Source organism: Caloenas nicobarica, chromosome 3 (genome assembly GCF_036013445.1).
Source record: "Caloenas nicobarica isolate bCalNic1 chromosome 3, bCalNic1.hap1, whole genome shotgun sequence".
Lineage (NCBI taxonomy): Eukaryota > Metazoa > Chordata > Aves > Columbiformes > Columbidae > Caloenas > Caloenas nicobarica.
The window spans coordinates 5,680,054-5,691,738 of NC_088247.1; the positions used below are offsets into that span (position 1 = coordinate 5,680,054).

Consider the following 11,685-nt stretch of genomic DNA (forward strand, 5'->3'; position numbering starts at 1 on the left):
AGTCTGGTCCATCCTCCTGACACCCACCCTTGAGATATTTTTAAGTATAAATAAGCTCCCAGATCTCGGCAAGCAACAGCATAAGTGCACAGTTCCTTTTGCTAAGAGATTCCTTCGCTTCTCGTGCTATTTGCGACATGCAGACGACATCCTTCACTGGCTGCTGCCTTCCCACCGAACCTCTTCGGACCGAGGCTGCTCAGCTCCCGTTTGAGCTCATGTCTTGAGGAGTTGGAATTACATTATATGAAGCAAGGAACTGTTGATCTCTATAATTTGCTACCAGCCACTTCATCATCTTTTCCTGGTAATGATTATTTCTTGCTACCCATATCGTTTTCTGCCTGCGTTACTGGAAAGCTACATTCTCAGCTGTGTTTATTGGGTAACACTTTGTGTTCAACCTACAGTCTTCTCTGATTGCTGTTTTAATGACAGAGCCACAAGTTTGCAGATAGATGGCATTAAAAAGCCAAAATAGTAATAATAATAATAATCATAATCATAATAATATTAATCATATTAATAATAATAATAAAATTCTCTTTTTATTATAGATGTTTCCCTGAAAATAAGTTTAGTTTATATGTTTTTGACGTTTAGTACATAAATCTATTTCCTCTAAAGTGGTAATTGTAGATATTTTTGTGTAGCTTAAAGGCAATATTTGAGAGTTGCTTAAAAATATATACTTAAACCTCTGTACTTGTCATATGGAGGAAACCTATTTCCTCTCAAGTGGAAATTCTTGAAAAAAATAGTGGTTTATTTTGTTGTATAGCTTAAAGAAAATATTTGAGAATTGCTTAAAAATATATACTTAAACCTCTCTATTTCACAACCCCACATGGTGAATTCCTACTCATTTGGACCCACAAGTGAGTCTAAGTTTTGACCTGTGTTGTGAAACCGTCGCTGCGTTTCAGCGAGTTGCAGCTCCCTGGTTCTCCACCTTCGCAGCTGAGGACAGACGTACGTTGTCTCTCCCACTCCACATCATCGACACCGGATTTTCAGCCGAGTTGTTGGTGCTGAAGAAAGGAACCCGCCAGCCCCAGCAACACTGCAACTGCTTAATTTCGCGACGGAAAGTTTTGCTGAAGATGTAGTAAATGAAAGGGTTGTACGCCGTGGAAGATTTGGCAAACAGGCAGGGCAGCAGCGTAACGATGGGCTGTAGGGAGTCGCTGGAGTTAAATATGGACCAGAAGCTGGCTGCTGCATACGGTGTCCATGAGCTCAGGAACCCGACCGAGATGAGCACGGCCATCTGCAAGGGAAACAGGGCTTCAGTTCCCAGCTTGCACTGACAGGGCCTGACGCTCAGACACGTGGTGTGTGGATGAAACCACACCTGAACCAGCTGAAATACCCCAAAACTGTATGCTTGCTGTGTGTGCCATGAGCACAAGTGACACTGGACAGTGCATACACACAGAATCACACAGAATGTCAGGGACTGGAAGGGACCTCAAAAGTTCATCCAGTCCAATCCCCCTGCTGGAGCAGGAACACCCAGATGAGGTTACACAGGAAGGCGTCCAGGCGGGTTTTGAATGTCTCCAGAGAAGGAGACTCCACAACCTCCCTGGGCAGCCTGGTCCAGTGTTCTGTTACCCTCACTGTGAAGAAGTTTCTTCTCATATTTAAGTGGAACCTCCTGTGTTCCAGTTTGTATCTATTGCCCCTTGTCCTATCATTGGTTGTCACCGAGAAGAGCCTGGCTCCATCCTCGTGACACTCACCCTTTACATATTTATAAACATTAATGAGGTCACCCCTCAGTCTCCTCTTCTCCAAGCTCAAGAGCCCCAGCTCCCTCAGCCTTTCCTCACACGGGAGATGCTCCACTCCATCATGTTTGTGGCTCTGCACTAGACTCTCTCCAGCGGTTCCCTGTCTTTCCTTTTCCACAAGGAATGAACAGCTGAAGTGTTTATTTGGAAAAAAAAAAAAAAAAAAGTTATATTAAAAAATCTTGTTTCTGTACAGAATTTCTATGTAGCTCTCACTCCGAATACCCCCTCAGTCAGTCAAAAATATCTAGGATGATAGAACAAGACCTCCACCCCAACTACAATGTGAGTGGATTTAACAGCTGTTCCAGCATGACTGGACATTTGTATGTCTGTGAAAATCATGGGTGCAACTGTCCTAAAGAAGGTTTAACAAGCTGCATTGTACCTACGATATATTATCCTGATCAAGCTGCTGGAATGCACAGATCCCAGGAGCCCCCTGCTCCTCTGAGGAGTGCAGAACATGGGTGAGATCCCACATCTCTTCGGTCAACATTAGCCAAAAGCAATGAAGAGTCATCATGAGCCAAGCACGAGCAGAGCCGGTTCTCTGCAAGCTCCTGAATACTTCAGGCTCTTCTCCTCACTGGGGTAACTCACCAGTGTCAGCTTCTTCTCCAGTTTTGCTGCGTGAGGGATCCTGTCGATATTCTGGATCTCTTGGTATGCTTTATGAACCTTCCAGGCGATTCCTAAGTAACAGGCAACGATGGTCAGTGCAGGCAGGACCGTGCACAGGAGGAACATGCTCAGGATGAAGGAAAAGCCATTGGAGGAGTTGTGGAACTTGCTCCAGGCTATTGTACAGGAGATGCCAAACGGCTCAGGGCCATAGTAGCCCCAGCCTACCAAGGGCAGAATGGCCCAGAGCAAGGAGTAGAGCCAGATGAAAGTAATCAAGAAGCGAACAGCATTCTTGGTGATTTTGCTACCTGCAAGAAAGAGGAAGAGCAACCATATATGGATGACATCTCATCCACATGTTTTTTGCCATAACTTATTCTCCAACAGAAGGATGGTGGCGACAAATGTGCCTGGGATGCTGCTGCAGTTCCCTGACATTTGGTCTTCTTGAGAAACATAACAGAGAGCGCCCATGGACTGGGTGAGACCTGAGTGCAGCCCTCAGTGCTGATCTAAAGTTTGGTAAGTCAGGGAGATTTACAAGATCAAGTTGACCCATAATGTACCACGTTCCCAGCCCAGGAACGCCAAGAGAACACTCTTTCCTCTCAAGTTTCAGTATGTCTTCTTGCACACAAACAGCAAGATGAGACAGTCTGGTTCAGCAAAACATTTGGGCTGTGCACCGTCAGGTAGTTTCATTTGGTATTTGTGAGAAGTGAGAAGCCTCATTGTTTAAGAAGGAATTTAATCAGAACCTTCTAGGAAGATTAGAGGGTTGATATTGGACTAAAAGTTGAGGTTTATTCCTCCAGTTATTGAACTGATACTCCAGGCCATATTCAGCAAAGGACCTTTCTGAACTAAATAGCCCAAAATGCACCATTCTGAAGTTACCAGAGACATAATTACTTACTGTTAGATTTGGATGAATTGGTGACAAGGAATCGAATCACAGCCGTGGCACACAGGGTCATCATACTGCAGACGCCAAAAAGGAATCCCATCAGGGCATAATAGATGCAGGATGCATCTCCTCCCAGCCAAGCGTGGTTCCAGGCGGATGCAATGGCCAGCGGATACATGCTGATGGCCATTCCAATATCCGCTACTGCCAGGTTGACGGTAAGCAGCTCTGGTGACTTCAGCAGGGAAGAGCGTTTAACAGCTGTAGCAAGGACAACTGAATTTCCGAGGACTGTGAGGATGGCTGAAAGAGAAGAGTCAGCACAGACAATAATATCACATAGTTAACACAGTTGTGAAATGCTTATCTATACAAAGGATGTGGAAAATGCCAGTCATTAGCCTGGGTCTAAAGTCTAGAAGACAGGACAGACTGGGAGACTAGCCAGAATTCAGCACCTCCCAGGTCATCAGCGCAGGGCAACGAAGATGATTAAGGGAGTGGAGCATCTCCCTTATGAGGAAAGGCTGAGGGAGCTGGGTCTCTTTAGCTTGGAGAAGAGGAGACTGAGGGGTGACCTCATCAATGTTTATAAATATATAAAGAGCGGGTGTCACGAGGATGGAGCCAGGCTCTTCTCGGTGACAACCAACAGTAAAACAAGGGGTAATGGGTTCAAGCTGGAACACAAGAGGTTCCACTTAAATTTGAGAAGAAACTTCTTCTCAGTGAGGGTGGCGGAACACTGGAACAGGCTGCCCAGGGAGGTTGTGGAGTCTCCTTCTCTGGAGACATTCAAAACCCACCTGGACGCCTTCCTGTGTAACCTCACCTTGGTGTTCCTGCTCCGGCAGGGGAATTGGACTAGATGATCTTTTGAGGTCCCTTCCAATCCCTAACATTCTGTGATTCTGTGATCACAGAATCACAGAACAGTTTGGATTGAAGGGACCTTCAAAGCTCACGCAGTGCCACCCCTGCCATGAGCAGGGACATCTTCACCCAGATCAGGTTGCTCATGTCATGTTCTTCCTCATGTCTGGCCTGAATCTCCTCTTCTTTAGTTTAAAACCACCACCCCTTGTCCTATCGCAACAGTGCCTGCTAAAAAGTCTGTCCCCATCTTTCTTATCAGCCCCTTTTAAGCACTGAGAGCCCACAATAAGGTCCCCCCAGCTATGTTGTGCTGATGCTCTGCAAACACACTAGTGTGTATCTGCCATGCCCTGCTATGAAACCTTGTCCTTTAGCTCATGGCAAGGAAACTCATTCTCTTTCATAGCAAATGTCACCTAGATGGCATTTCTGAGAGCTGCTACACCGCTCGGCATCCCCACCATGGCACCTGTGGTTTCCCTTCAGCTGGGTCTTGGGTTTCAATTCCTGCTTTCCTGCCAGGCAGGGATTTCCCTGTCAGGCTGTGTTCCCACTATGGACCTACTGGAGCACAGAACACTTCGGATTTCTGTTCACAGCCTCCTGTAGAGCTGCCCAGCCCTACCAACAGGGGGAAATTTTGTCATATAAATAGTAGACCATAACTTGTCCCTTCCTATTGCCACATTATAGCTCTTTGCTTCCATGTCACATCCCCCTCTCCATGCACTATATTCCAGCTATTCTCCTGAGGCTCCTATCATGTGAACAGCCCGCAGCCATTCACTCCACTCTTACACTATCTTGCACAACGTGCTATCAAGTAAAATGGACCTATCCAGCTTCATTTTTCCCTGGTAATATCCCCATTTACATCTCCTTCCTACTGAAGAACTCCACCTATCCCACTCATTTGTCCTCGCCACCCACCTGGTGCCCTCCACTTCCCAAAGCCTTCCTGCCTGGCCAGCAGGTGGAGGGAGGTGATTCTGCCCCTCTGCCCCGCTCTGGTGAGACCCCCCCTGCAGTTCTGTGTCCAGCTCTGGGGTCCTCAGCACAGGACAGACATGGACCTGTTGGAGAGGGGTCAGAGGAGCCCCAGAAATGATCCGAGGCTGGAACAGCTCTGCTGGGAGGACAGGATGAGAGAGCTGGAGTTGTTCAGCCTGGAGAAGAGAAGGCTTCAGGGAAACCTTATTGCAGCCTTTCTGTACTTAAAAGGGGCCAATAAGAAAGATGGGGACAGACTTTTTAGCAGGGCCTGTTGTGATAGGACAAAGGGGTGATGGTTTTAAAGTAAAGGAGGGGAAATTCAGGCCAGACATGAGGAAGAAATTGTTTACACTGATGGTGGTGAGAGCCTGGGCCAGGTTGGCCAGAGAGGTGGTGGATGAACCATCCCTGGAGACATCCCAGGCCAGGCTGGACGGGGCTCTGAGCAACCTGATCTGGGTGAAGATGTCCCTGCTCATGGCAGGGGTTGGACTGGATGAGCTTTGAAGGTCCCTTCCAACCCAAACTATTCTGTGATTCTCTTTGCAATGGATCTTCCAGTGGAGCCCCAGCACAAGCCTCCTGGGCTCTGAGCTGCCTTGACAGTCGACATGTGGTGGCTGGTCAAGCAGCTGAGAATCACGATGTGCTGCAGTTCAGACACCCACACTGTTCTGGTGGTCTCTGAGTCAGTGAGACCAGACCATAGAAATTGTTTAGCCAGCGGCACACAACAGACCAGAGATTGCTTTGCAAAAGGACCTGTCAGACATATGTTACTCAGATATGCCATCGGGCTCCAAAGCGTTCATGACAACAGTGTCAAAAGTACACGTAGCAAGCAACTCATTTTTTCTTTCAAGTGAACATTGTGCTGGAGCTACCTTTTGACCAAAGGTTTTCCTAAGAAGCTGTCCTCTAAAGTCAGAAGTAGGGAAACAGGAATAGTTTCTGTCATGTTCCCTTGGTGCTTTGAAAGCAGAAAGGCTGCATTTGCCCACTGATGCCCCATAATAAAGTGCCCACAGATGAATTAATAAAGGCACATGCAGCAAAACAGAATAAATACATTGGCATAAACCCAAGGATGGGCAGAGATGCCAAGAGAAAGCCTTGAACCAAAGAGAGGTACAAATCTGAGACCCCACATCACTCATTCCTTTGCTTTCTAACCACACACATCCACTTGGCACCTATGGATATGCTTGAAGGGCCCCCTGAGCTCTCAGGAGCTGTATGTCTGCACACACAGAGATGCCCACGGTCGCTTGGCACGGGGCCTCTTGCTGACAGACAGCAACCTGTGGCTGGGTGGGAAGATCTCTCTCCCGCCAAAGGACAGCCACAGGCTGCGACATCCTCAGGCTTCAGGAGCAAAATCAACCCAGTTCACTTTCTTCTGTGAGAGCTCTAATCGCTATGCAAGAGGTAGGGAGTAGAACTCAGTCATCAGGGGTGGGCATCCAGGCCCAGCCTTTATTTTACGTTGAGAGATGCTATTCCCCTCCATCCCGCTGCCTGTGAGGCTGCTGGATGGCACAGGAGAAAACTGTGAACTGCATCTATGTGCTTCCTCTTGTGTAAGAAAACAGCTGGCATCCTGACTTGCATTAAAAGAAAAAATTTCATTGTTTTGGAGATTTTTCTCACCCTGAATTGTACTCTCTGCTGTCAGCACAACTGAGGGGCCAGCAGAGCGTGTAAAGAAACATGAGTGAGATGTGAAATGCTCAAGTTCAGCATTGCTGCCCAAAGCTTCTCTATTAAAGCACATAGAAATATATGTTTGTCTTTCTTGAATGTGTCTCAACTGGGGTTTTCAAATGAGCTGAAGGGAGGAAGGTACTTGCATCTCAGCAAAATTCAGTTGGACTGCATGCCTAACCCAATTCAGCTCCTCTCCAAACCTGCAACAAGAGTAAACAAATCACCTGGGTACATGCAACAAACAGACAAGCGAGAAAATGCTTTGCTGAAGCCATGCTGGAGCAGACTGTACATACCCTCACTTGTATTTCATTGTAAATCTGCCTTCAGCAGGGCAAACAGGCCATTAAATAAACAACAGAACTGCTATTTGGAAACCCTTTGCTATTTTATACCAGTTTATCCTACCAAGACACAGCTGCTTTTCACGCATAATGACACCTTCCTCCCCGCAAAGATTAGACCAAAGTTGCTCTCCCCTGATCAATCCCATGAAACCGGCTGCCTCATCTCTCAATTCACAGGGCTGAGATGCCAGGATAAAAGATAAGACAGCTTATTTTGAATACTTGTGAGGCAAACTTGGCTGGCCAAGTCTTCAGCAATGAAACAAAAGATTGCAAATCTGAACACAGAGATTAATCCTCACATCCAACCAACTCGAAGGCACTAAGCAGGGGAACCTGTGTGGAAATAGATGTTCTGTCATTTCCCTCCAGCTTCCTCTGGCTGACCGCAGCATGGACAGAGGAGCCCTGGTATGTCCTCTCCTAGGCTTCAAGCAAACAAGCAGGCTGTGAAGGCAGAACTCACCTACGATCAGAAGAAAGACCCCAGCTCCATAATCCACAACCGGGTGGAGTTTGGAAATGTATTGCTCATCCATTGTTCCTTGTGGAAGTGGGCGAAGGTTTTAAATCAGAGGCATAGTGATTGTAGGAGCAAAGAGGCTCTTCCTCATGGTTTGCCGGCTGCAGATGTGAGCCAGGCAGTTAGGTGCTGCGTGTAAAGACCCTTCTGCTTTCTCCTCTCTCCCTCCCTCTGTGTGGCAGGGGAGAAGCCCAGAGCAAGAGCAAGGCTCCCTCCCTGGGGAGACAGAGTGAAAACCAGGCAGAGCCACTGCCGGAGTGATCCCGCCTGCCTGGCAGAGCATCTCTCCACCCACCCCCTCCTCTCACACTGCTCTGCTACTTGGCTTGTCAAAGCAACTTCACACTGCGAATCCCCTCAGACTGCCATTGCTGAGCAAAAAACAATTGTCGTTCAACCATCAGCAGCCTCGGGAAATAAATGCAAGCTGAGGGATCAGGTAGGGGAAGGAAGGTTGGGAGTTTTGTTTTCCAGCTTTATGGCTGCGTATGGGAAGTATGAGGTTGGGATGAGGGGATTTCTGTGTTGAAGTATTAGAGGAAAGATCTTTGCTGCAGGGGTTCAGAAGGGTCAAAGTCACGTTGCCAAACGCAGGAGTTCCAGAGCTGCTCCAGGGCAGAACTGGAGGATGCTCAGTTCAGTACTCACAGCTGCAGAGCTCCACGGCAGAACCAAGCTCTGAGTTCACTCCACTGACACTCCACTGCTGTTACTCGGGCAAGCTATGGGAGCAATGTCTCACATCCAAGTTTACCTCCTCCTTGTTAATATCCAAGCCTAAAATCATCATAATGCCTGCTCAGTCTTTATAAACAATGAGAAGTTTTGCTCCAGGCTCCAAATATGTGTTACAGGCTCATCTATCAATTTACATATGCAGGTCTTGATTTTGGTGCACACAGTTTACAGCCCTGTAGTTGCAATGCCATTAAGTTGACTTTTAGCCACGGCAGTACCCAGTCACCACATTGAAGAGCTGATCTATTATAAATTATTTAATTCCAGCACCTGCATATGCTAAACTGCATTAGCATTATTCTCTGCTTGGCCTATTTTACTCTGTTCAGACATAGGGAATCTTAAGATCCCTAAGGATCTTAAGGATCCCCTAGGCATCTCGTGTGCCATCTAGATGGAATTTAGCGTGCAAGTACAGCAGTACCAGCCTAAATTCTGAAATCTTTAGGAATCTGAGAGACTTTAAAAGCTTTGAGTTTCACCAGAAAGCTAAACTGGCCATGCACAGTTTTGCTGCCACCTCAGCCTTGCTGAATGTCTCTGGGCTTGTTCCCTGCTGAAGCCACCTGGGATTTACACACCAGGGATCCCTGCACTGAAGACTTTGAGGAGTTTAATTCAGCAACCAAGTACATGCAATACAACACGTATAGCACAGGGCTCAGTAGCACTCACAGCCTTCTCAGGGAGTGTTTGTCCTAAAAGCTCAGCCATCCTCTCTGAAATGGAGAAACTGGTTCTCTCCACTGGTTTCAGAGACTCTTTCCTGTAAGAGTATTTAATTCTGCAGATTATGGATGCCTTGGGATGAGGAAAATGCTATAACAGAAAGGTAGTTTTCTCTCCACTTGAAGATGGATTGCTCCACACCTAACTCACAAAATTAGAGGGAGAGAAAACAAATAGTATCTAACTCTGTAGTATGGTGCTGAAGTGAACTCTTGCACCAGAAGTTGTTAGTATATTTTAGAATGAACAGCTATGGCATCAAGAAATATGCAGAGGAGCTGCTTAGGGTATAGTTATCACTTCAGAGAAACAAAATCCCTGTATTTGGGACCCCACATCAGGATTCCCCACTGTCAGCATGTTGGGTGTTACGAGTTTTGTTCCTACTAAATCTGTCTCCAGCAGAGAACTTGGATACCAAATTCATCACGAATTCTGCTGTCACAGACACAAACTATTTTCGAAGGAGACTGAGCACTGCTAAGAGTTAGGTGGCTTCATTAGCCCACAGCAAGGCTCTCGTTCCCAAATCCTGCTGCCAGGAGCTGCATGTAGGGAAGATCTAGCAGAGGAGAGCAGAGGGGAAATGCCTATTTTTCCATCAGAGAAGAGATACTGTACCTCCTACTCTTATCAGAGTGGAGGTTTCAAGAGATTTTACAATCTTGGAAATAATTTTCCTGTGCTAAGCTATTTCTTGACTGAGACTGGCTTATGTGTAGTCAGCTCAAATGTTTCTGAAAAATTCCCCCGACCCACCCCATGTTGCTCCAAAGTCAGTAGAAGCACAACAGAGTCTGCACGTATTCATGGCATAAGTAAGTACTAGGACATGGCACAGCTCACTGGTTCTTCTCCAGAGCTTACAAAATTCTAGTTCATGCCAGAAATTGCTGGCCTGAAAAATCTGAGCAAGTAAGACAAAAAAGTTGTGAGGTTCCTGTTTAAACTGGACAGCTAGGAAGATATGCGTTACGGGTAGAGGGAAGACAAAATGAGCAGGAAGGACTTTGACTCTAATCTGGGTGATGAGGGACTGATGTTCCAAACCTTGAGCTAATGAAAAGAGCACACAGAATCACAAAATCGCTGAGGCTGGAAGGCCCCTCTGAAGATCATCTAGTCAAAGCCTGCTGCTCAGAACTGGATCAGCTACAGCAGGTTGCTCAAGGCCGTGTCCTGTTGGGTTTTGTGTATCTCTAAGGACGACGACTCTACAACAGGTAGAGTTCCTCTGTGGGCAACTCATTCCAGTGTCCCTCTGTGGTCTCATTCAAAGTCTGATACGGTTTTTGAATAATGACACCACCTAACTCAAGAGATCAAGCACCTACTCATTAGCTGTTCGGTGCAGATGTCCTTCACTGAACATTCCTTGGCAGCAGATAGTCAGCTGAATGTGGTTGGTTGCTGCACGGCCTCTCAAGCCTTGGGTATATAAGCGAGTATCACTTCAGTCTAGGAAGGCAGGATATATATAATATGAATTATAAAAGGAAGTTCTAGCAGAAAAGCCTAAAACAGAATAGATAAGATGTCCCAAAGCGTGCCTAGTAATGAGAGTCTTAAATTGCTCGATCAAATCAGTGTAGTCGGTTCAAATAAGAGGTTACCATTTGATCCTAATGTGGGGAAGAAATGCCTGCTAGAGTCCGCAAAAGACACAGCAAATCCTGTGACAGAAAGTAAACGATTCCTGCGTTCTGTCAATCAATACAATATAGTGCACATAACATCATAATATTGGTAAATTAACCAACAACAGATCACCACTAAGAGGCTGGAATTTGACAGTTCACCTTGTTAAACTCACAGAAGAGCTCGTGGCACTGTTTTGGGCTGGGCCACCTAGCATCGTCCTGAGTCATTCCAGGCACAGGTCAGCTAAAATGGGCCCACGACCATTCCCAGCAGGCAGTAAGGTCACCAGTTTCGAAGACAAAGTGACACTGTACGGATGTTGCCCGTGGGTTTTGCTCTTACTGTGGGTGCAAACATATACCTGAGAAAAGATCCTCAAGGTGCAGCCATTAGATGAAAAGTGGATGTTTTAAAGGATTTTTAGTGTTAAAATAGAGCTTATAATTCTGATAAAGAAAATTATCAGGAAAGTTTCCTGTCCTGTCCTGTGAAGTCAACTCACCTAATGCTTCTTTTTGGCCATTCTTGACAAAAATATGACTGAGGGCTCAGGTTAGGGAGCTCGATGTCACTCAATCCAAGCCAGATCTCCTGCTTTCCCATTTGTTGCATGGTCCATCCTCTCACTACTGAAAGAAGATATTAAATTTCTTCAGGCAAGCAAAGAGAAACCAGAGGCAGAATTAAAACATTTTGCTGAGAATTTAATTACTCCCTGGAGACCCCATTGGCTACAGCCTAGTCCTCTTCCAGCTTTTGTGGGCACCTTAGATTAGAATGAGTGGGTATTTCATGCTGGTT

At 46.3% G+C, this 11,685-nt stretch overlaps 1 protein-coding gene across 1 annotated transcript; it reads right to left on the reverse strand.

Annotated features, from left to right (window-relative positions):
• Nucleotides 1-922: 922 nt before the first annotated feature.
• Nucleotides 923-7,792, reverse strand: LOC135987764 (opsin-5-like). The gene is made up of 4 exons (XM_065632905.1): nt 7,720-7,792; nt 3,340-3,633; nt 2,400-2,731; nt 923-1,270 (listed from the first exon to the last, which is right to left on the reverse strand). Exons 1-4 carry the CDS (start codon nt 7,790-7,792, stop codon nt 923-925), a joined length of 1,047 nt encoding a protein of 348 aa, XP_065488977.1.
• Nucleotides 7,793-11,685: the final 3,893 nt, after the last annotated feature.

Coding starts and splice junctions, on each gene's coding strand:
- LOC135987764 (XM_065632905.1), bottom strand. CDS start 7,792: ATGGATGAGCAATACATTTCCAAACTCCACCCGGTTGTGGATTATGGA. Junction 2,732..3,339: donor CAATTCATCCAAATCTAACA/GTAAGTAATTAT, acceptor TCTTTCTTGCAG/GTAGCAAAATCACCAAGAAT. Junction 1,271..2,399: donor TGGAGAAGAAGCTGACACTG/GTGAGTTACCCC, acceptor TTTCCCTTGCAG/ATGGCCGTGCTCATCTCGGT.